The 25,195-nt window shown below is 46.0% G+C and overlaps 1 protein-coding gene across 1 annotated transcript in view; it reads left to right on the forward strand.

Moving 5' to 3' along the window:
- The window catches only part of LOC123761449 (high-affinity choline transporter 1-like), a 1,078,813-nt gene that overhangs the window by 985,994 nt on the left and 67,624 nt on the right, over positions 1-25,195 (forward strand). The window contains exon 11 of the mRNA XM_069313981.1: positions 10,836-10,958. Coding sequence (XP_069170082.1) covers positions 10,836-10,958 — 123 coding nt within the window. The remainder of the gene's footprint in view (positions 1-10,835; positions 10,959-25,195) is intronic.

Consider the following 25,195-nt stretch of genomic DNA (forward strand, 5'->3'; position numbering starts at 1 on the left):
TGTTGTGGTGTTGACCTTCAGTGTTGTTGTGGTGTTGACCTTCAGTGTTGTTGTGATGACCTTCAGTGTTGTTGTGGTGTGGTGGTGTCCTTCAGTGTTGGTATGGTGTTGACCTTCAGTGTTGGTGTGGTGTTGACCTTCAGTGTTGTTGTGGTGTTGACCTTCAGTGTTGGTGTGGTGTTGACCTTCAGTGCTGTTGTGGTGGTGTTGACCTTCAGTGTGGTTGTGGTGTTGACCTTCAGTGGTGTTGACCTTCAATGTGGTTTCGTGTTGACCTTCAGTGTTGGTGTGGTGTTGACCTTCAGTGTTGTTGTGGTGTTGACCTTCAGTGTTGGTGTGGTGTTGACCTTCAGTGTTGTTGTGGTGTGTTGACCTTCAGTGTGGTTGTGGTGTTGACCTTCAGTGTGGTTGTGGTGTTGACCTTCAGTGGTGTTGAACTTCAGTGTGGTTGTCGTGTTGACCTTCAGTGTTGGTGTGGTGTTGACCTTCAGTGTTGTGTGGTGTTGACCTTCATGTTGTTGTGTGTTTGTGTTTACCTTGTGTTGTTGTGGTGTTGTGTTGACCTACTGTGTTGTTGTGTTGACCTTCAGTGTTGTTGTGGTGTGGTGTGACCTTCAGTGTTGTTGTGGTGTGGTGTTGACCTTCAGTGTTGTTGTGGTGTGGTGTTGACCTTCAGTGTTGTTTGTGTTGTGGTGTTGACCTTCAGTGTGTTTGAACTTCAGTGTTGTTGTGGTTGTTGACCCTTCAGTTTTGTTGTCGGTGTTAACCCATTCAGGTGGGTTGTGGTGTTGACCTTCAGTGTTGTTGTGGTGTTGACCTTCAGTGTTGTTGTGGTGTTGACCTTCAGTGTTGTTGTGATGACCTTCAGTGTTGTTGTGGTGTGGTGGTGTCCTTCAGTGTTTGGTATAGGTGTTGACCGTCATGTTGAAGGTGTGGTGTTGACCTTTCAGTAGTGGTTGTGGTGTGGACCTTCAGTGTTGGTGTGGTGTTGACCTTCAGTGCTTTTGTGGTGGTGTGGACCCTTCAGTGTGGTTGTGGTGTTGACCTTCAGTGGTGTTGACCTTCAATGTGGTTGTCGTGGTGACCTTCAGTGTTGGTGTGGTGTTGACCTTCAGTGTTGTTGTGGTGTTGACCTTCAGTGTTGGTGTGGTGTTGACTTCAGTGTTGTTGTGGTGGTGTTGACCTTCAGTGTGGTTGTGGTGTTGACCTTCAGTGTGGTGTGGTGTTGACCTTCAGTTGGTGTTGAACTTCAGTGTGTTGTCGTGTGACCTTCAGTGTGGTGTGGTGTTGACCTTCAGTGTTGGTGTGGTGTTGACCTTCAGTGTTGGTGTGGTTTTGACCTTCAGTGCTGTTGTGGTGGTGTTGACCTTCAGTGTTGGTTGTGGTTTGACCTTCAGTGGTGTTGACCTTCAATGTTGGTTGTTCGTGTTGACTTCAGTGTTGGTGTGGTGTTTGACCTTCAGTGTTGTTGTGGTGTTGACCTTCAGTGTTGTGTGGTGTTGACCTCAGTGTTGTTGTGGTGGTGTTGACCTTCAGTGTGGTTGTGGTGGTGTTAGACCTTCAGTGTGGTTGTGGTGTTGACCTTCAGTGTGGTTGTGGTGTTGACCTTCAGTGGGTGTTGAACTTCAGTGTGGTTGTCGTGTTGACCTTCAGTGTTGGTGTGGTGTTGACCTTCAGTGTTGGTGTGGTGTTGACCTTCAGTGTTGTTGTGGTGTGTGTTTGACCTTCAGTGTTGTTGTGGTGTTGTGTTGTACCTTACAGTGTTTGTGCTGTGTTGACCTTCAGTGTTGTTGTGGTGTGGTGTTGACCTTCAGTGGTGGTTGTGGTGTGGTTGTTGAAGACCTTAAGTGTTGTTGTGGTGTTGACCTCAGTGTTGTTTGTGGTGTTGACCTTCAGTGTTGTTGTGTGGTGGTGTACCTTCAGTGTTGTTGTGGTGGTGGTGTTGACCTTCAGTGTTGTTGTGGTGTGGTGGTGTACCTTCAGTGTTGTTGGTGGTGTGATGTTGACCTTCAGTGTTGTTATGGGTGTGGTGTTGACCTTCAGTGTTGTTGTAGGTGTGGTGGTGGTCACTTCAGTGTTGTTTTTGTGGTGTTGTCCTTCAGTATTGTTTGTTGTGTGTTGACCTTCAGTGTTGTTGTGGTGTTGACCTTCAGTGTTGTTGTGGTGTGTGTTGACCTTCAGTGTTGTTGTGTGTGGTGTTGACCTTCATGTTGTTGTGGTGTGGTGTTGACCTTCAGTGTTGTTGTGGTGTGGTGTTGACCTTCAGTGTTGTTGTGTTGTGGTGTTGACCTTCAGTGTTGTTGTGTTGTGGTGTTGACCTTCAGTTTTGTTGTGGTGTTGACCTTCAGTGTTGTTGTGGTGTTGACCTTCAGTGTTGTTGTGGTGTTGACCTTCAGTGTTGTTGTGGTGTTGACCTTCAGTGTTGTTGTGTGATGACCTTCAGTGTTGTTGTGGTGTGGTGGTGTCCTTCAGTGTTGGTATGGTGTTGACCTTCAGTGTTGGTGTGGTGTTGACCTTCAGTGTTGTTGTGGTGTTGACCTTCAGTGTTGGTGTGGTGTTGACCTTCAGTGCTGTTGTGGTGGTGTTGACCTTCAGTGTGGTTGTGGTGTTGACCTTCAGTGGTGTTGACCTTCAATGTGGTTGTCGTGTTGACCTTCAGTGTTGGTGTGGTGTTGACCTTCAGTGTTGTTGTGGTGTTGACCTTCAGTGTTGGTGTGGTGTTGACCTTCAGTGTTGTTGTGGTGGTGTTGACCTTCAGTGTGGTTGTGGTGTTGACCTTCAGTGTGGTTGTGGTGTTGACCTTCAGTGGTGTTGACCTTCAGTGTGGTTGTCGTGTTGTCCTTCAGTGTTGGTGTGGTGTTGACCTTCAGTGTTGGTTGGTGTGGTGTTGACCTTCAGTGTTGTTGTGGGTGTGGTGTTGACCTTCAGTGTTGTTGTGGTGAGGTGTTGACCTTCAGTGTTGTTGTGGTGTGGTGGTGTCCTTCAGTGTTGTGTGGTGTGGTGTTGACCTTCAGTGTTGTTGTGGTGTGGTGGTGTCCTTCAGTGATGTTGTGGTGTGGTGTTGACCTTCAGTGTTGTTGTGGTGTGGTGTTGACCTTCAGTGTTGTTGTGGTGTGGTGGTGTCCTTCAGTGTTTTTGTGGTGTTGTGTTGACCTTCAGTGTTGTTGTGGTGTTGCCCTTCAGTGTTGTTGTGTGTTGTCCTTCAGTATTGTTTGTTTTTTGTGGTGTTGACCTCAGTGTTATTGTGGTGTTGTGGTGACCTTCAGTGTTGTTGTGGTGTTGTGTTGACCTTCAGTGTTGTTGTGTTGTGGTGTTGACCTTCAATGTTGTTATGTTGTGGTGTTGACCTTCAATATTGTTGTGCTGTGGTATTGACCTTCAGTGTTGTTGTGTTGTGGTGTTGACCTTCAGTGTTGTTGTGTTGTGGTGTTGACCTTCAGTGTTGTTGTGGTGTTGACCTTCAGTGTTGTTGTGGTGTTGACCTTCAGTGTTGTTGTGGTGTTGACCTTCAGTGTTGTTGTGGTGTTGACCTTCAGTGTTGTTGTGGTGATTGACCTTCAGTGTTGTTGTGGTGTGGTGGTGTCCTTCAGTGTTGTTATGGTGTTGACCTTCAGTGTTGGTGAGGTGTTGACCTTCAGTGTTGTTGTGGTGTTGACCTTCAGTGTTGGTGTGGTGTTGACCTTCAGTGCTGTTGTGGTGGTGTTGACCTTCAGTGTGGTTGTGGTGTTGACCTTCAGTGGTGTTGACCTTCAATGTGGTTGTCGTGTTGACCTTCAGTGTTGGTGTGGTGTTGACCTTCAGTGTTGTTGTGGTGTTGACCTTCAGTGTTGGTGTGGTGTTGACCTTCAGTGTTGTTGTGGTGGTGTTGACCTTCAGTGTGGTTGTGGTGTTGACCTTCAGTGTGGTTGTGGTGTTGACCTTCAGTGGTGTTGACCTTCAGTGTGGTTGTCGTGTTGTCCTTCAGTGTTGGTGTGGTGTTGACCTTCAGTGTTGGTTGGTGTGGTGTTGACCTTCAGTGTTGTTGTGGTGTGGTGTTGACCTTCAGTGTTGTTGTGGTGAGGTGTTGACCTTCAGTGTTGTTGTGGTGTGGTGGTGTCCTTCAGTGTTGTTGTGGTGTGGTGTTGACCTTCAGTGTTGTTGTGGTGTGGTGGTGTCCTTCAGTGATGTTGTGGTGTGGTGTTGACCTTCAGTGTTGTTGTGGTGTGGTGTTGACCTTCAGTGTTGTTGTGGGTGTGGGTGGTGTCCTTCAGTGTTGTTGTGGTGTTGACCTTCAGTGTTGTTGTGGTGTTGACCTTCAGTGTTGTTGTGGTGTGGTGCTGACTTTCAGTGTTGTTGTGGTGCTGACCTTCAGTGTTTTGTAGTGGTGTGGTATTGACCTTCAGTGTTGTTGTGGTGTGGTGTTGAGCTTCAGTGTTGTTGTGGTGTGGTGCTGACTTTTAGTGTTGTTGTGTTGTGGTGTTGACCTTCAGTGTTGTTGTGTTGTGGTGTTGACCTTCAGTGTTGTTGTGGTGTTGACCTTCAGTGTTGTTGTGGTGTGGTGGTGTCTTTCAGTGTTGTTGTGGTGTTGACCTTCAGTGTTGGTGTGGTGTTGACCTTCAGTGTTGTTGTGGTGTTGACCTTCAGTGTTGGTGTGGTGTTGACCTTCATTGTTGTGGTGGTGTTGACCTTCAGTGTGGTTGTGGTGTTGACCTTCATTGTGGTTGTGGTGTTGACCTTCAGTGGTGTTGACCTTCAGTGTTGTTGTGGTGTTGTGTTGACCTTCAGTGTTGGTGTGGTGTTGACCTTCAGTGGTGTTGACCTTCAGTGTGGTTGTAATGTGGTGTTGACCTTCAGTGTTGTTGTGGTGTTGACCTTCAGTGTTGTTGTGTTGACCTTCTGTGTTGTTGTGGTTTGGTGCTGACTTTGTGTTGTTGTGGTGCTGACCTTCAGTGTTTTGTAGTGGTGTGGTATTGACCTTCAGTGTTGTTGTGGTGTGGTGTTGAGCTTCAGTGTTGTTATGGTGTGGTGCTGACTTTTAGTGTTGTTGTGTTGTGGTGTTGACCTTCAGTGTTGTTGTGTTGTGGTGTTGACCTTCAGTGTTGTTGTGGTGTTGACCTTCAGTGTTGTTGTGGTGTGGTGGTGTCTTTCAGTGTTGTTGTGGTGTTGACCTTCAGTGTTGGTGTGGTGTTGACCTTCAGTGTTGTTGTGGTGTTGACCTTCAGTGTTGGTGTGGTGTTGACCTTCATTGTTGTGGTGGTGTTGACCTTCAGTGTGGTTGTGGTGTTGACCTTCAGTGTGGTTGTGGTGTTGACCTTCAGTGTGGTTGACCTTCAGTGTTGTTGTGGTGTTGTGTTGACCTTCAGTGTTGGTGTGGTGTTGACCTTCAGTGTTGGTGTGGTGTTGACCTTCAGTGTTGTTGTGGTGTTGACCTTCAGTGGTGTTGACCTTCAGTGTTGTTGTGGTGTTGACCTTCAGTGGTGTTGACCTTCAGTGTGGTTGTAATGTGGTGTTGACCTTCAGTGTTGTTGTGGTGTTGACCTTCAGTGTTGTTGTGTTGATCTTCAGTGTTGTTGTGTTTACCTTCAGTGTTGTTGTGGTGTGGTGTTGACCTTCAGTGTTGTTGTGGTGTGGTGTTGACCTTCAGTGTTGTTGTGGTGTGGTGTTGACCTTCAGTGTTGTTGTGTTGTGTTGACCTTCAGTGTTGTTGTGGTGTTCTGTTGATCTTCATTGTTAAGTTGTGGTGTGGTGTTGACCTTCAGTGTTGTTGAGTTGTGGTGTTGACCTTCAGTGTTGTTGACCTTCAGTGTTGTTGCGGTGTTGACCTTCAGTGTTGTTGTGGTGTTGTGTTGACCTCAGTGTTGCTCTGCTGACCTCCGTGTCAAGAGACAGGTTGAAGTGTAGTGCTGGGGTGTAGTTGAACATAGGTGGCATAAGTAAATAATTATTAACAGAAAATGCACCAAGCCGGGGATGCTATGTAGCACCGTCAAATGTGCGAGATACTCAAATGGCTCAACTGATCACTAAGGATGATAATACGAGAACAAAACCGCATAAGGCGAACAACATCAAAGTCATCCGATTCACCAACAATTCTATCGAGTGACAAGTGACTACGAAGGACGGTCGGGAAGCAAGACACACGCTCGTCCTCGAAGGAGCAGGGCGGTGCTCCATTAAGTTCCCGTGAGTTAAACGTGTATGACCAATATGTAAGCTCGCCAGAACCGTTTCCCACCGCCGGTTACAGTGGTAGGAGGAAGGCCACGGGGACATGCTACCCTTAAGAGCACACAGTTTGTTACCAGTAACAGAAGACCAGCGATCCTGCTAACGGGCAAGGATGGAGGAATGAATAACTGGGTAGCGTCTGCAAGTTCATTCAAGAGCATGCACCAATATGGCTGGGTGGGAACCTAGCAAAACTCCACTGTCATAAACCTGCTGGTGATGCGAAACAGCCAATATTGAGTTTCGACGACCACAGGATGGACAGGATTAATGGACTCCAAAATCATGAGAGCACTGCGAGAGTCAACGCCAACAACAGGAAGATTGACGGAGAGAAAGCAGTTGACAAAGAGCATACAAAATGGCATAAAGTTCAGCCGTGAAGATGCTAGTCTACGGGGGCAGGAGACACATAGAGGTGTGGTCAGGAAACACAATGGAGTAGCCTATACCGTCAGCAGACTTAGACCCATCATGACGGAGATCAAGCGGTAGTGTCAAGAAAAGTGAACAAGGAAAAAGCGTTTCAGATCTGTAGGAGGGGTAAAAACCTTAGTCATGCGGGTGAAGGTTCTACAAAACTTAGGAAAAGGGACCCTCCATGGAGGCAAAGAGGGAACGACATGAGGAGAAGTATTGGTAACACAACCCAAGAGAGAACCTTGCAAGTGAGACAATCGTACAGAAAGGGAAAGGTGGTGAAAGGGAACATAGCCTATAGGAGGAGTAATGATCGTAGTATAGTATAAGTGAGAGACTGGGTGTTGTAGGAACCGCGCAAATTAGTGAAGACAGTAACGATCACGGCGATCCTGCAGAGACAAAATGCCGGTGTCAACATACAGGCTGATAGTAGGAGTTGAACAAAAGGCACCAGAGCCGAGGTGTAGCCCAGTATGGTGCAGAGCATCAAGCCAGCGAAGAGATGAGGGAGAGGCAGACGAGTAAGCAGGACAACCATAATCGAGTTTAGACAGCACGAGAGAGGAATGTAAAGAGAGGAACGTGCGCCAATCAGCTCCCCAGTAAGTATGGGACAAGACCTTAAGTAAGTTAAGGTCCAACTTAAGTTAGAAAAGATTAACCCCAGAAGTTTAGCAGAATCCTTATACGAAAGAGGATTATCATATAGCGACAGAGGGGGTCGAATGACGATTGGCTTCAGAGTAATGTTCATAACACGTCTTAGCCGGAGAGAACTTGAAGCCATGATTGGTGGCCCAGGACGACACGACATCAATCGCAAGTTGAAGCCGCCATTAGAGGAAAGGAGAGTCATCACCTGTATAGCAGAGATCGTCAACATAGACAGCTGAGGAAATTCAAGAGGGAAGGGAGGAGAGAAGACCATTGAGGGCAACCAGGAACAGAGTAGTGCTCAGAACACTACCGTGGGATACACCTTCGTATTGCCGAAAAGAGGCACAGAGAGTGGTACCAAGCTCATTCTAAAGGAACAATTAGAAAGGAAGCTCTGGAGGAAGAGAGGGAGATTATCATGAAAGCCAAAAGAACGGAGTTAGGACAGAATATGGAATCGCCAGGTGGTGTCATATGCCTTTTCTGGGTCAAAAAGATCAGCAATCATGAGGTCTTCGCAACAAAGACAGTAAGAATATAGACCTCCAAGTTCACCGAGACATCATTTATGCTGCGACACTTGTAAAAGCCACTTTGAGAAGGGAGGAGGTGGTGATAGTGTTCCAAGAACCACATCAGACTGACATTAACCATACGTTCAAAGAGTTTGCAGACGCAACTTGTGAGAGCAATGGGGCGGAAGTCTTTAGGAGATTACCCTAGAAAACCTGGTTTCTAGATATAATGAACAACTGCCTCAAGCTGGTCCTCAGGGACTGACAACGACTCTCAGACACGGTTATAAACATTAAGTAAATACTGAAACGTGCGTGGAGAGAGATGGAAAAGCATCTCATAATGAGTATCATCCAAGCCTGCCGCAATAGACCCACAGAGGGACAGGGCAGACTGGAGTTCTGTGAGAGAGAAAGGATCGTTATAGGAAAGCCAAAGATAAGTGCGAAAATCTAATGACCCTCAGGAATTATGTTTGGTCAGAGAGGATGAGGTTCATTTTTGCAAAATAATCGTCTCTTTTTTATGATGACGTATATTGGTGACTTGTCGTCTTTCCTTACTACCACCTCCTTGTTATCACGGTGGCTCTTTGCTGCCGCTCTGAGCTCTAGGGGTCTGTGTAGTGCTCTTGTATCTACCTCGGGTCTTCCCTCTTTCCGCGATCAGTTCAGCTTGCAGAGTGTCTTTGGTGGTTACCTTCCTTTGGTTCTCGGGCTGAGTATATCATCTAGTAGGATTTCCAACTCTACTTTCCAGGTCCTGAGTCACGCGGGATACAACAGCCGCATTAAAGATAGTCATCATCTTTTCTTGGCTATAAGACTTTCACTGCTTTCTTGATTTCAGCCACTGTCCACAAGTTTTCAGTCTGACTTTTTAGGAGAGTTTGCACTGCTTCTCTAGAGTCAGTGCAGATCATTGCTCTTTTTGTTTCATTCCAGATACCTTAATGCCATAATAACGGCAGGGTGCACTGCTTGTGTTGAGGAAGTGTGGATCTCAATCAGTAATTTTCCTCATTTTAGTTTTGAAATCAGTTATCTCTGATTTCAGAGTACACTGTTCCAGCCCTGCCATTAGTTGGGTTAGCAGAGCCATCAGTGTTGATTTGATCTAATTAATTTCCTGCTATCCTATTAATTGCCTAGATATATGTGTGTGTGTGTCTCATTTCTTTAGGTAACATTCAGAACTTCTTCACTGTCTTCTCTTATATTTGAGTCTATCGTATATGCACACGTTCAACTCATGAGATTGCTCAAGCAGGTCGAGTTCTTCGAGAAAGGATACTGATAGGTTTTGTAATTTTTTGGGTTTACAGTGCTGAGTATTGTCTTGGCACTGTTATTAGGTGGAGTTCTCTTCAGTTAATTGCAGTTTTATTATTCTTTAGTCATGTGGGTCAAGGTTGACCCCGCATGACTAATATGGTATCTGATTCTTCCCATTTTCCTTCCCTCTCTTTCTTAACCCCTCTTCCATTTCCAGGGGCACACGGGGTTAACAGGCATGGTGATGGCAGGAAAAACCATTCTCCCAGCACGGGCTGTAATGTACTAACCTCACTCGGAAGAATTCACGGTTCACTGGAAAACAATTGCTAAACACCTACCTATTCTCCACACACGTAGCTTTAGGCTAATGGATGATGACAGATGGTGGAGATAAATAAGGATGATCCCGGGGCAGTCTGTTGCACTCTGCTGGATATTGTGTGGAGATACACTTTATATCTCTCGATTATCACTCGTATATTTTTTATTTCGATCTCGCACGAGCCCGGATTCTGTAGACGGACACGTGAGACGAAACGTAGATGACGAGATAAGCTTAAGGTCGCGTTTAGATGGTGTTCCTGGTTGCTGGCCGACAGCTATGGAATTCACATCTCGGCAGGTGTAGCGACGACCTCAGAATGTGGGACAGTGCGGGCAGCGGCCTAACCTGGCGGCTACACACACTCTTGTCCCTTTGTTCTTTAAAAGAACCGATCAGCGACCAGGCATGTAGTACCTAATCCAATCGGGGCCTACCCTCGGGTGGCATGATGCTCGTGACGTCACTGGAGGAGACCTGTGTTTACACGGTAGTTGGAAAAGGTCTTGACCTGGCGACCACATCCTTTCTTCTACTGTTCTCTCTATATACACATTGCTGTAACTTTCTTATGCTGGCACCCACAATGGCCATTGTGGTGCCAACGGACAGTTGTTGACATACGCTGTCTCTCAATACCCAACAAGGCATACCTATGTTTCATAATAATGACACTAGACTTGGTGCACTCTCCCTGTTCACTCAGTAGAATAAAACTAAAAAAAAAAAAAACTCTGGGAGGAAGCAAAATGGTGGTGTGCCCTCTACATCACTAATTTTTAAGATAGCTGGAATCCGTTCCTTCTCAGGGATACTGTCTATTCTCACTTTGATATTCTCACACATCTGGACACTTGATCATTCATCATAAGCTTCGGCATCCCTCGGGGGAGTCCCTGGGGAGCATAATGATGGTGACGTCTAGTGATGGACGCCACATGAGTGCCCTGCCACATATATTAACACAAACACTTAGGAATCTTGACTCGGAGCACAGTTACACCACCTTGATTTGGGATGGAGGTTTCATATGAACTGGGTCTAAGTATTGAAATATAGAAAGAGACGCATCAGAGGTAGAACTACTGGAAGACAGAGCCAGAGTGCATGGGGGGATTTGTGTGAAACCCTGTTTCAGCTTCAGTGGAAACCTCGGAAAGCCTCGAGGGTGCAGCAGTACCCCCGATTACAATTCTTATGACCATGTCGTGGTGTAGACGGTTAGAGCGTGCATCTGGGAATACCCGTTGCATAGATTCGAATCCTCATCAAGGCTCCTGTGGATTTTCTCATTGATAAATCACAAAAATGGGATTTCTGTGTAATAATTGTAATTATAGTACAACAATATTACTGATATTAATACTATAAATAATATCAGGATGAACTGTGTTTAGTGAGATTATAATAAGCGAAGTGTGATGTTACAGTGGGTGGCGGCAGTGAGTCTGCTAGCCGTCAACGCCGTCTTCACGATGTCGTCGGACTCCTCCATCCTCATCGCCTCCTCCATGTTCGCCAACAACATCTACAAGAACGTCATCAGGCGCTCGGTGAGTAACTTGGTGCGAGTAACAACGTCATCAGGTGCTGGGTGAGTATCTTATGTTACTCACTCTGGGGTGAGTACTGATGGCTGTGTTGTGTTGCAGGGCAGTGAATGGGAGGTACTGATGGCTGTGTTGTGTTGCAGGCCTGTGACTGTGTGAGGGAATGGATTTTCCGCTAGCTTCTAGTTGTGTGCTGGAGTGCACACGCTAGGACATGAGTTCACCAAGGTGCGCGGGTCCTAGATTTTGTAAATCTTTCACGAAACATCTCGTGTTTAAAGTCTATGTGTAGCCTAGGCTTTCCGACCTTCAATGAGGATATGATGGCCGTCGTAGCCCTGCTGTGAGTAGAGGTACAGACATTCACATGTTTTACATGTAAGAAGTGTAGCAAGTGTGAAGAAGGTGAAGGAGCTTGGGGTCAGCCAAGCCAACGGCTCCTCGCTTAAGTCAACAGCAGGCCTCCCGAACTGTGACGACAGCCAGGCACCTCATGACCGAACTGTGACGGCAGCCAGGCACCTCATGACCGAACTGTGACGACAGCCAGGCACCTCATGACCGAACTGTGACGACAGCCAGGCACCTCATGACCGAACTGTGACGACAGCCAGGCACCTCATGACCGAACTGTGACGACAGCCAGGCACCTCATGACCGAACTGTGACGACAGCCAGGCACCTCATGACCGAACTGTGACGACAGCCAGGCACCTCATGACCGAACTGTGACGGCAGCCAGGCACCTCATGACCGAACTGTGACGGCAGCCAGGCACCTCATGACCGAGGGTCGCCTGAGATTCGTGCAGGCACCTCGGCTTTTGCCGCGCTTAGCTGTGATTAGTCAAGTCAAGACAAGAGGGGGAGAGTGTCTTGGCGCCCTCCAGGGCATTCTGAGGCCGCATGTTGTCCTGACTAGGTGAGGGAGTTTGTGTGTGGACGACCAACCACAACAAATCCCTGCCAATGCGGCAATATCATCCATTTTATTTCTGCTATTGCTAGATTGCAAACGGAATCCAATTTGTGCGAGTGTTGGATTAATTTGGGATGGATGAGATCAGTAAGGTACAGTCTCAACTGCATGATTTCGACAGGAGGCAACAGACTGTTTTGAGTGATCCGCGATTATAGCCTGCATCGTTCGTCATCAGTTCACAGGTCTGAGATACCTGGCAGAGGCGGAAGCAGGAAAGGCTCTCCAGTGATTGTGGAAAGTTTTTATTAGTAATTCTGGGAATTACGGTTCACTGTTTGGGACAGTGAATCTCATCTCGCCGTGTCGCCATTTCGTAACACACCTGTTATGTGAGGTGTGTTACGTGTGAGGGTGGGTATGAACCATCATCAGCGGTGAAGGTTGCCAACCTCCCATGACACTCTCCTACCATGCTACACCGTGGGCACAATACTGTGTTCATCTCTCCCAACACCCTGTGTTCAAGCACCGGGTCATCCTCCGTGGTTCTGCTGTAACCACGTGTTGAGGAGGTTTGGTGTATTTGTTTGTTCGTGTTTGGTGCATTCCAATCTTCAGTGTACTGCAGAGTGGAATGAATGTGGAGGAGCGTACATGAAGAGACCGGTTTAAAGTGAGTACATTGGTATTGTAAGTCTCTGAACCAACGTGAAGTCAGTGTCCGGCTAGCTGTTCTATTAGCACCTAGTTAGGTGAGAGGGAGCTCAGCCACGTGAGACGTACCTATAAGGAACGACATTCAATCTGTTGGAGAAAAAACACAGCCCCCGCTCCTGTGCCAGGTAAGTCCACTACGGGCTCACCATAGCCCGTGCTACTTGGCATTTTTGTTCTGAGTACCATTACGATGTTGTCGGTCCTTCCTTTCGGACAACCAACCCAAAATTCCGTAGAGTGCTTACTTTGACCAGGAGATCCCCCTGGATGCTTCTGGCACTTGGAGAGGGGCTCAACGTCACACGTTTAGGGGATACGGCTCCAACACTAGCCTCGTTGTCACGTGCACACACCTACTTGAGCCGCCGTGACTCCCCACTCTCTCCTTATGTGGTATGATCTCCTCAATCCCCTTTTCTTTGATATTACTCTGTACTACCCTGTCCACAGCTTTGGTTCTTGGTTCTTCCTATCTCTCTCTCTCTCCTATTTTCTGAAAAGCCTCACTAGGACAAGGGCAAACACCAGCAAATTTAAATACATTTACTGGACAAGGCACATGGACAATACATATACATGTATAATATCTCCAACACTCTATACTATTGTAGTCAGGTTGCACTCCAATACCATCAGGACTCTATCATCTGCTTGTCAAGTGGTATCCTAACTCCTGACTCACCACTTATACTATCAACCTCATCAAGTAGGTCAAGTCTTATAAGATAATATTGCACTATCAGCAAGAGAATATATTATATATATAATACATACAAGGAAAACCAGCCTATGACTGCAATAACATAAATATGGGTATACATATTCCTTGATAAACAACAATGATCAATCACCTTATCAGTCCTAGAACACATATGCATGTCTCTGTAGGTAATCCAGCCTACGGTCGTAACTCTATACTTCAGTATAATTACTTCTTGGTACAAAAATGGTAATCACTCACCTTTCACTGCTTCATGCACGCTAATGACAACCAAACACTCTACCAACTCCCTACATGTGGTCAATAAGAACTTCCCTTCCACATCTGGAAGTTCACTACCCTGACATCGTCAGGTTCTTCCGGGTTTATCTACCAGGACCCGCTGCAGCTCTTCCAGGCTGCTACACAATGAAGTCTTCCTTGAGCAACAATGGTGCTTCACCACTGGTATCACAAAAGCATGAGAAACTTTATTCCACTGCTCCTCTTCTCACAGCTTGAAGTTCTTTTCCTCACTGTATGGCTGCTCTCCCACAGAGCTCAGTACCTTCCAAAACCTTGGAGTCTCATCAACTACTCCCTCTCTGCTGGCTTCGAAGTTCTCGGCAACTCCTTCCCCAGACAAACCTGCAACCCATCGACACATCAATAAAAATGTTTCCCTATAAACATATAAACGAAATAAACCACACAATATGTTTACACCCAACATCTCTCTCTACATGCTGTGAGTGTGGATTCCCCCGTTTGGGCTGGTCCATCCTCCGCCCAGCCAGACCTCGAGGCACCTGGCGGCTGGCCCCTCAGTTGCTCTCCAGCAGTTGAAGTGGATGGATGTCGCTCTGCCCTCCAGGACGTTCCTCCATCTTAACTCTCTTATTTTAGGCCTTCTGCCTTAATAAAATATGCCTAATGTATCTACAAACATCTGCTACGATCGCTGGGCACACGATCAACTATGGGCAATCACTGTAAACTGGTTAAAATTTTGCTTACCACAAAAAGTTTTCCTGCAGGGAGCATCTCGATGGGGCGGCGACACTCAGGGCGCCTCATGCTACGCATAGAACTGTTTTAACTGCTCCTCAACATCTTCTGCAGTTCCTGACTTGAGCTGACACGCCTCCTAACTTATTCCTCAGTCCCCCTTCCCTGTTCAGCCCGTTGACACCGTGAGGGGGGCTTAGTGGGAGGCTGCCGGAGTGTGATGCTCCTTGGGACAGTCCTCTGTCCTTTTGTGGCCTTGTGCTTCTGCTGTTGTCCTCTCTATTTGTACTGAACGACTTTTCCTTTTCCTTCTGTTTCGTTTTTCTCTCCCCTCTTCTCCTATCTGCTTGTCGTTTCCTGCCGACCTTTTACTTGTTTTGGTTATTCCTTTCGACTTCTTCTATTTTGACGCCCGGGTGCTTGAGGAGGCATACTCTTGCATCCGTAGGACTGTAGTACCCAACGTCTCGAGTGAGGGGAACCTTTTTGTTGTCAATCCCCCTTTCATCACTGAACCCGATCTTGACGGACTGACGGTTCTCAAGGTGGCGTTTGTGGGGCGTATACTCACGACGCACCCCTAGGAGGCCCCGGCATGATCGGCGATAGCTTCCTGTTGGGTGTCCTGCCTCTAATTGTGGCTCCATGGTGGGTATGGGGGCACATTCGTGGATGACTTTGTCACTCTTCGTCTGTATGTCATTGAATGTTTCTGTTGTACCCTCTCAGGCTCGTGGGGTGGGCTACCAAGCCCCCGAGTCAGCCTGTATTGGAAGACCGGGTTCTGTAGCCCCCGCTGCGTTGGGCGCCGACCTTGCTTTTCTTTTGACCCTCCTGACTTCTTCCCCCAGCTCCCCTCCCTCCTCTGTGGTTGGGTCGAGCCTCGAGCCCCCAGTGGTGATCATTTCGTTCCCTGGTGCGGCTAAGTCTCTCGTTGTAACTACTGCGCCTTTTAACCCCTTTCTCTCTGGGGGTTCTCAACGCCGTCTGCGCCGCACTCGCTTGATTCCTTCCTGTACTGATGTGTATCAAGCCTTGTTTGGTCCTGCTTCGTGGGCCAAATACTTTGATCTCCTCCCTCTTGATTCTATGCCTCCTGACGATTTCTCCCTCCATAGGCACCTTGTTGATTCAGTAGATGTCTCTGTTACCTTCAACCCCACTTGTCTCGGTACACGTGTCGTTGCTGCTCCTTCTCGGGATGCAGCTTCCCGCTTGGCTGCCTTATCCTGCTTTGGCAAGATCCATGTTCGGGTCTCAAAGAATGCTTGGTTGAATGCCAGTGTTGGCACTATTCTCCTCCCGCCCCATATTACGACCGGTGTTCGGAATCTGCAGGACTGCTATGATGATATTTGGCATATTCTTGATACCCAAGGCCATTCTGTCCTCCAGGTAGACTCGTTTACTCGTCCCCCTCGTGGTCGTCGCCGTCAACCTCTTCGGGTTGTGAAGATTACCTTTGACGGTAGAACCCTTCCACCCTCTGTCATTCTTGCTGGTGCCAGGTGCTCTGTCCAGGAGTACAATCCTCCTCCTAGGCTCTGTAACAAGTGCTGGAGGTTTGGGCATTGTGCCCTCCGCTGCTCTGGGACTGTCTCTCTCTGTCCTTTGTGTGGGGGGCGAAGGTCACTCTAAGACGGAGTGCACTTCTCCCCAGGTACGCTGCCTCAACTGCGGTGAGGCCCATCCTGCCTTCTCCCGTGTCTGTATCCATTACAAACTTGAGGCAGCCGTCCTCAACTTGAAACACCGGGAGCGTTTATCTTTTCCTGAGGTGAGGCGCCAGGTTCGCCGGCTCCCGCCTTAGGCTAACGTCTCTTATGCTCGTGTGTTGCACTCTTCCTCTCCTCGTCCTTCCCATCTTCCTCAGACCCACAACCGTTTCCGGGCCTTGGACCCTAATACGCCCACTGCCCCCTCCTTTGTTCCTTTGAGTTCTGTTCCGAAGGGTTCCCCTCCTGGTCCTCTGTCTGGGGTTCCCCTTCTTTCTGCCCGGTCTGTCATGTCTCCTGTGTCTTCTTCCTCGTCTCCCTCCGATCCTCCTTCCCATCCTTCTTCTCCATCTATTGACTCTCCCCGCCGCCTGTCAGTGTGGGCTGATGTCCATCGCTCTCCTAACGGCCGTCGTGTGTGCTTTCGTTCAGCTTCTGTTGAGATGCTGGAATCCGTTGCCCAGTACGTAGTTGCTGGGACACCTGTCTCTTTAAGTCAGAAGCGTAAGCCTGGCTCCTCTTCTTCCTCCTCCCCGGCGGGTAAGAAAGCTTCGTTTTCTTCCTCGGCCCCTACTTCTGAATCTATCGCCCCTTCCCCTCCCATTTCGGTGGTTGCACCCCCTGTTCCTGCTATGGAGGTTTCTTTGGCCCATCGCTTTCCTCTCGGTTGCTGCCCTTGCTGAGGTGCGCTCCCATCTTTCTACTCTCCCTCTTCCTGCTGCTGTCCTTGACTACTCCTCTCGGTTGCCTCCTCCTCCTCCTCCGGACCCCACCTGTCTACCTTTGGTCTGTTCTCCCGCTTCCTTCCCTCCATCTTTGCTCAGTTTACCCATGCCCCCTAACCCTGACTTTGCTGACCCTGATCCCGACCCTGATCTTCTTTAACGTGCTATGTTGCTCTTTTGCCTTTGTTTCTTTCTTGTTCTATATTGTTGTCCTTTCTCTTCTCGTCGATGTCTATTCTTCAATGGAACGTTCGGGGTTATTACGCCAATTTCCTTGAACTCCAACTTTCTGATTTCGCGAAATTCGCCCCTTTGTGTCTGTCTCCAGAAGCCGATGCTTGGTGCTCGTCCTGGTCGCTTTCGTGGCTATTCCTTTCTCCCCCCCCCCCCAGCAACAGCTGTGGCTCCTAACTCTTCTGCTATCTTGGTTCGCTCTGATGTTCCCTTTGTCCCCTTACTTTTTCCTTCGCCTCTCCCTTGTTCTGCTGCTTGTATCTTTGTGGGGAAATGGTACACTGTTTGTTCCATTTATCTCCCCCCGAGTGTCCTGCTTTCTCTTCCTGATCTGAAATACCTACTGGACTTCTTGCCGGAGCCTGTGCTCCTGCTGGGTGATTTCAATTGTCGTCATACCCTTTGGGGTGATGTTCTGACGAACACCCGGGGACGCCTTCTTGAGCCGTTTATCCTCTCTTCTTCCCTGTCTCTTCTGAATTCTGGTGAGCCCACGCATTTGGAGTCTCAACCTCGCTCCCTTTCCTGTCTTGATTTTTTTCTTTGCTCGTCTTCTCTTTACTTAGATTTCACGTGGCAGGTTTTTGATGACCTCCATGGCAGTGACCATTTCTCCATCCTTTTTCCTTGTTACCTTTTTCTCTTTTCGCCCTCCCCTCTCCTTCCTTAGGTGGCAGTTTGCGAAAGTGGACTGGAACCTCTTTACCCTCAGTGCTGCTCTCTGACCTCTCCCTCGCTCTCTCCTCCTTTTTCATGACACTGTCTTCGACACTGCCCTCCGCTCTATTTCTTGCTCTTCCTCTCGAGGTCCATGAAAGTGCGTTCCCTGGTGCAATGCAGACTGTGCTTGGGCTGTCCGCTGTAAGCGTGCAGCCTGGAAGAGACACCGCCCATCGGCAGACGGCCGATTCTTTTCTTTTCTTTCGGAAGGCGAGTGTGGTAGCCCGTAGGGCCATCCGTACGGCTAAACGTGAATGTTGGGCATCTTATCTCTCCAACATTAAGTCCGAAACTCCTCTGCCACAGATCTGGAAGCGTATCCGCAAGGTAGCAGATAAGATCGTTCCCGATGTTTCACTGGTCCTTCACCCCCGTGGTACTCTTGTGGCGGACCCGTTGCAGGTCGCTATCGAACTGGGTTCCCAATTTTCTTCTGTTAGCTCTGGTCTTCATCTTCCCCAATCTTTCCTTCTTCGTAAATCTGTCCTTGAGTCTCGTCCTCTAGATTTCTGCACTCGTCTTCGACTTCCCTATAACGATCCCTTCTCTCTCTCTGAACTTCGTTCTGCCCTGACCTTCTACGGTGGTGGGCTCCGATGGTATTCATTATGAGATGCTTCTCCATCTCCCTCCGTGCACGTCTCAGTATTTACCGAGTCTGTATAATCGGATCTGGGAGTCGTCGTCAGTCTCTGGCTCGATGCCGTTGTCCTCCCTGTTCGCAAACCAGGGTCTCTGGGAACATCCCCTAAGGACTTTCGCCCTATTGCCCTCACAAGTTGTATCTGCAAACTCTTTGAACATATGGTTAACGTTCGTCTGATGTGGTTCCTGGAACACCATCACCTCCTCTCCCCTTCTCAATTTGGTTTACGCAAGTGCCGCAGCACGACAGATGTCCTGGTGAACTTGGAGGTCTATATTCGTACTGCTTTTGCTGCAAAGACATCCGTTGCTGCCGTCCTTTTTTACCTGGAAAAGGCTTACGACACCACTTGGCGATATCATATTCTATCCCAGCTTCATTCTTTTGGCCTTCGTGGTCATCTCCCTCTCTTTCTCTAAAGCTTCCTCTCTCGTCGTTCCTTTCGGGTGCGGCTCTTACCGCTCTCTCTGCCTCTTTTCAGCAATACGAAGGTGTGCCCCAGGGTAGTGTTCTGAGCACTACTCTTTTTCTGGTTGGCCTCAATGGTCTTCTTTCCTCTCTTCCTTCAGGCGTCTTCTCCGCTCTTTATGTCGATGATCTTACCCTTTGCTCTCAGAGTGATGATTCGCCTCTCCTTCAATGCCGGCTTCATCTTGCGATTGATGCCGTGTCGTTTTGGGCCACCGATCATGGCTTCAAGTTTTCTACCACTAAGACTTGTGCCATGACTTTTACTCGGAAACGGGTCATTCTTCATCCCTCTTTGTCACTTTGTCATCCTCTTGAGTACAAAGATTCTGCGAAGCTTTTGGGTTTATTTTTTGACATTCGTTTGTCTTGGTCTCCCCATATCTCTTACCTCCATGTTGAGTGCTCTAAGGCCCTTACCCTCCTTCGAGTATTGTCCCATACTTCTTGGGGGAGTGGATAGGTGCACTCTCCTTGCTTTACATTCCTCTCTCGTCCTGTCTAAGCTCGATTATGGTTGCCCTGCTTACTCGTCTGGTTCTCCTTCCACTCTTCACCGTCTTGATGCTTTGCACCATACTGGGTTGAGCCTCAGTTCTGGTGCCTTTCGTTCAACTCCCGTCCTCAGCATGTATGTTGACACTGGCTTCCTATCTCTCCAGGACCGCCGTGATCGCTACTGTCTTTGCTATCTAGCGCGGTCCTTGCAACATCCTTCATCTCGCCTCTGTCGTGCTTTAACTTTTACCCCTCCTGCGGTTCCTGTTTCTCTTCACCGCCTCCTTCTTTCTGTCTGGTTATCTCGCTTACAGGATTCTCTTTCCGTTCGTATTTCTAATATTTCTCCTTGTGTAGTTCCATCTTTGCCCCCGTGGAGAGTCCCCCTTCCGCAGTTTTGTATGTTCTTGACCCGCATCCCTAAAGCTTTTACCCCTCCTACGGTTCTAAAACGCCTTTTCCTTGAGCACTTTTCTCACTCCCACTCCGTTTCCATCTTCACTGATGGGTCTAAGTCTGCGGATGGTGTTGGCTTCTCTGTTGTTTTTCCTGATTGCACTTATATGTGTCGCTTACCTCCGGAGACTAGCATCTTCACAGCGGAGATTTATGCTATTGTCTATGCTCTTCGTCTCCTGCTCTCTCGTTGTCAATCTTCCTTTGTAGTTGTTGTTGACTCTCGTAGTGCCCTCATGGCTCTCAGGTCCTTTAATTCGGTTCATCCAGTGGTTGTCGAGATCCAGCATTGGCTGTTTCTTGTTCACAGTAAATTTAAGTCGGTTGAGTTTTGTTGGGTTCCCAGCCATATTGGTGTCAATTTAAATGAGCGTGCGGATGCTGCCGGCACGGAGGCTGTCCGCTCTTGTTTCATCTCTTGTAAAGGTATTCCTTATTCCAACTTTTACGCGGTTATCCATTCCTCCATCCTTACCCATTAGCAGGCTTGTTGGTTGTCTGCTAATGGTAACAAACTACGTTCTCTTAAAAGTTGTGTGTCCTCGTGGCCGTCCTCCTACCACCGTAACCGGCGATGGGAAACGGCTTTGACGAGGTTGCATATTGGCCATACTCGCTTAACTCGTGGTCACTTGATGGAGCGCCGCCCTGCTCCTTATTGTCCTAATTGCGTTGTCCCTCTTCAGTCATGCATATCCTTGTTGAATGTCCTGACTTCCTGGACGAGCGTGTGTCTTCTTTTCAGACCATCCCCCGCGGTCGCTTGTGTCTCGATAGTATTCTTGGTGACTCTGATACTTTTGATATCGTTCACCTTATGCATTTCTGTTCTCGTATTGGCATCCTTGGTGATCTTTAGCGTCCTCTGATTATCCCACACATTTGATGGTGCTACATTGCCTTCCCGGTTTGGTGCCTTCTTTTTGATAATTACTTACTTGTTCCTCAGTCGAGACATCTGTCAACTTCCTTCCTCTTGAAGGTATATCAAACAGGGGTTCCTCTGTAACAGGGGCTCAAACGGAGCACGCCCACCCCTCACGATTTCTTCAGCTCAAGTGAGCTCAATCGAGCCTCACGCCTCCAGCAAACTCTCCACATCTTATATCACATCATTTACTTATTTTCTTATTCACTGCCCACATTCTTAAATTATCTATCAAATCCAACCAATTATTTTACATATGAATCTTCATGTCTATATTTCTTTGACCACCTAGTCAGGTCAGGCCTGATAGAATAATTCTCAAAGGGGAGACTGGTTTTTCAGCTACCTGGGATCATAACAGTAGCTGAATTTAAAACAACAATCTGATGGAGGGAACGGCTGAAAGGTGTGTGTATGATTACACCTGGGAACACATTTTAGTATAGTCGGTGAACTATTGTGTGTTTTTAGTTGTGCGGTTAACAGATTTATATATATATATATATATATATATATATATATATATATATATATATATATATATATATATATATATATATATATATATATATATATATATATAATCTGTTAACCGCACAACTAAAATGTGTATATATATATATATATATATATATATATATATATATATATATATATATATATATATATATATATATATATATATATATATATATGCAATTGACGATCACAAAACACTGATCATTTTATGCGGAAAATCCACAGAGAAATATGAAATGAGGTGAACGTTTCGGCCCTGTTAAAGCCTTTGTCAACACCAGACTGACTAAGGAGAAGGGAGAAGGGGGGAAGATATATAGGCCGACACCTGACCACCCCATCCCAAGGGTTGGTCAGGTGTAATTAACCAAAAACAGGTATAGCTTAGCTTAGAATGGTCAAAGAGGATTAAGCGGTCAGAGAATAAGGATGAAAGATTAAAGAAAAGCCTCATGAACACACAATATATGAATATACAATTATAATGAGACATTGTAAGCCTCTCTATCAGAGTTGTTTCTTAAACTGTTGTGCAATATTATAACTTAAAAATGGATCAAGTTTGAACATTCCAGTACTAACATTAAGAAGATTTGGACACTGACTGATTAGAGCAGACTCAATCAAATTCCGTTCCACGAAATCCCCACAATTGGTAATGCTTTTTGCCCCATTCCAGTTAATATTGTGATCGCATAAGCTCGTATGTAGATACAATGCATTAGACGTTTGGGCAGTTCTAATACTATAAGCATGTTGTGACAACCGCAATTGTAAGGACTTTCCTGTTTGTCCAAGGTACACAGAATCACAATCATTGCAGGGAATCGAATACACACAACCTGCTGTATCAGGGGAGTTTTTTATTAAATTGGATTTGATCGTACTATTAGTAAACACCAAATTTATATTAAGTTTCTTAAAAATCAGAGACAATTTTTCAAGTCCACTCGCATAAGGTACCACCAATGAGTTAATAATTTTTGGTTTCGCTTTAGGGACGTGATTATAAAACGTACGCTTGGCTTGTACAAACGAGAAATCCAAAAACCTCTTAGGATATTGTAAACTCTTCCCAATTTCATATATTTTAGCAATCTCTTCATCAAAAAACTCAGGGCTGCAAACCCTCAAAGCTCGTAGAAACATTCCTGAAAATACTGCCTGTTTAACTTTGCTATGATGATTCGAATAAAAATGAACATACGACCCCACGTTGGTAGGTTTCCTATACACATTAAATTTGAACTTTCTAGTGACTCTATGAATCATAATGTCCAAAAACGGAAGAGTACCATTCTCCTCAGTCTCACAAGTGAATTTTATTGAAGGTACCAAAGAATTGAGTTCATTAAGAAAAACTATCTGGTCTTTGTCACACGGCCATAAGCACAAAATATCATCAACATACCTATACCAAACCACATTAGCCGGGATAATCCTGGATAAGATTTTTGTTTCAAAGAATTCCATATACAAATTGCTTAAAACTGGGGACAGGGGATTGCCCATCGCCATACCAAATGTTTGTTTGAAAAATTTTTCATTAAAACTAAAATAATTGTCTTTTATACACAATTTAATAAGTTCCAATACTTTATTGGTCTGCAAGCTCAAATTATATTTAGGCAGTTCCTCACGTAGAAATTCTAACAGATCATCAATTCCTCTTTATTCATCAGACCTCTTTATTCACTAAAGTTCCTGTTGATGATCTGTTAGAATTTCTACGTGAGGAACTGCCTAAATATAATTTGAGCTTGCAGACCAATAAAGTATTGGAACTTATTAAATTGTGTATAAAAGACAATTATTTTAGTTTTAATGAAAAAAAATTTTCAAACAAACATTTGGTAGGCGATGGGCAATCCCCTGTCCCCAGTTTTAAGCAATTTGTATATGGAATTCTTTGAAACAAAAATCTTATCCAGGATTATCCCGGCTAATGTGGTTTGGTATAGGTATGTTGATGATATTTTGTGCTTATGGCCGTGTGACAAAGACCAGATAGTTTTTCTTAATGAACTCAATTCTTTGGTACCTTCAATAAAATTCACTTGTGAGACTGAGGAAAATGGTACTCTTCCGTTTTTGGACATTATGATTCATAGAGTCACTAGAAAGTTCAAATTTAATGTGTATAGGAAACCTACCAACGTGGGGTCGTATGTTCATTTTTATTCGAATCATCATAGTAAAGTTAAACAGGCAGTATTTTCAGGAAAGTTTCTACGAGCTTTGAGGGTTTGCAGCCCTGAGTTTTTTTTATGAAGAGATTGCTAAAATATATGAAATTGGGAAGAGTTTACAATATCCTAAGAGGTTTTTGGATTTCTCGTTTGTACAAGCCAAGCGTACGTTTTATAATCACGTCCCTAAAGCGAAACCAAAAATTATTAACTCATTGGTGGTACCTTATGCGAGTGGACTTGAAAAATTGTCTCTGATTTTTAAGAAACTTAATATAAATTTGGTGTTTACTAATAGTACGATCAAATCCAATTTAATAAAAAACTCCCCTGATACAGCAGGTTGTGTGTATTCGATTCCCTGCAATGATTGTGATTCTGTGTACCTTGGACAAACAGGAAAGTCCTTACAATTGCGGTTGTCACAACATGCTTATAGTATTAGAACTGCCCAAACGTCTAATGCATTGTATCTACATACGAGTTTATGCGATCACAATATTAACTGGAATGGGGCAAAAAGCATTACCAATTGTGGGGATTTCGTGGAACGGAATTTGATTGAGTCTGCTCTAATCAGTCAGTGTCCAAATCTTCTTAATGTTAGTACTGGAATGTACAAACTTGATCCATTTTTAAGTTATAATATTGCACAACAGTTTAAGAAACAACTCTGATAGAGAGGCTTACAATGTCTCATTATAATTGTATATTCATATATTGTGTGTTCATGAGGCTTTTCTTTAATCTTTCATCCTTATTCTCTGACCGCTTAATCCTCTTTGACCATTCTAAGCTAAGCTATACCTGTTTTTGGTTAATTACACCTGACCAACCCTTGGGATGGGGTGGTCAGGTGTCGGCCTATATATCTTCCCCCCTTCTCCCTTCTCCTTAGTCAGTCTGGTGTTGACAAAGGCTTTAACAGGGCCGAAACGTTCACCTCATTTCATATTTCTCTGTGGATTTTCCATATATATATATATATATATATATATATATATATATATATATATACATATATATATATATATATATATATATATATATATATATATATATAATGTACCGTCAGTGAAGTGTTTTTCATTATTATGTGGGGTAATGTATTTGATTTCATATACATACATATGATCGATTGTGTTGCAGACCATCAGTACCTCCCAGTACTATCAGTACTGGGAGGTACTGATGGCTGAGTTGTGTTGCAGGTCAGTGACCAGGAGGTACTGATGGTTCTGTTGTGTTGCAGGCCAGTGACTGGGAGGTACTGATGGTTCTGTTGTGTTGCAGGCCAGTGACTGGGAGGTACTGATGGTTGTGTTGTGTTGCAGGTCAGTGACCAGGAGGTACTGATGGTTGTGTTGTGTTGCAGGCCAGTGACTGGGAGGTACTGATGGTTGTGTTGTGTTGCAGGCCAGTGACCAGGAGGTACTGATGGTTCTGTTGTGTTGCAGGCTAGTGACCAGGAGGTACTGATGGTTGTGTTGTGTTGCAGGCCAGTGACTGGGAGGTACTGATGGTTGTGTTGTGTTGCAGGCCAGTGACTGGGAGGTACTGATGGTTGTGTTGTGTTGCAGACCAGTGACTGGGAGGTACAGATGGTTGTGTTGTGTTGCAGACCAGTGACCAGGAGGTACTGATGGTTGTGTTGTATTGCAGACCAGTGACTGGGAGGTACTGATGGCCGAGTTGTGTTGCAGGCCAGTATTGCGGGTTGAGTGTTGTTGATCCTTCTTTATGGACAACCCAAAACTCGGTAGTGTGTTTATACTTTACCAGATCACCCTGGGCGC

This window comes from Procambarus clarkii, chromosome 7, assembly GCF_040958095.1.
Source record: "Procambarus clarkii isolate CNS0578487 chromosome 7, FALCON_Pclarkii_2.0, whole genome shotgun sequence".
In the NCBI taxonomy this organism is placed as follows: domain Eukaryota; kingdom Metazoa; phylum Arthropoda; class Malacostraca; order Decapoda; family Cambaridae; genus Procambarus; species Procambarus clarkii.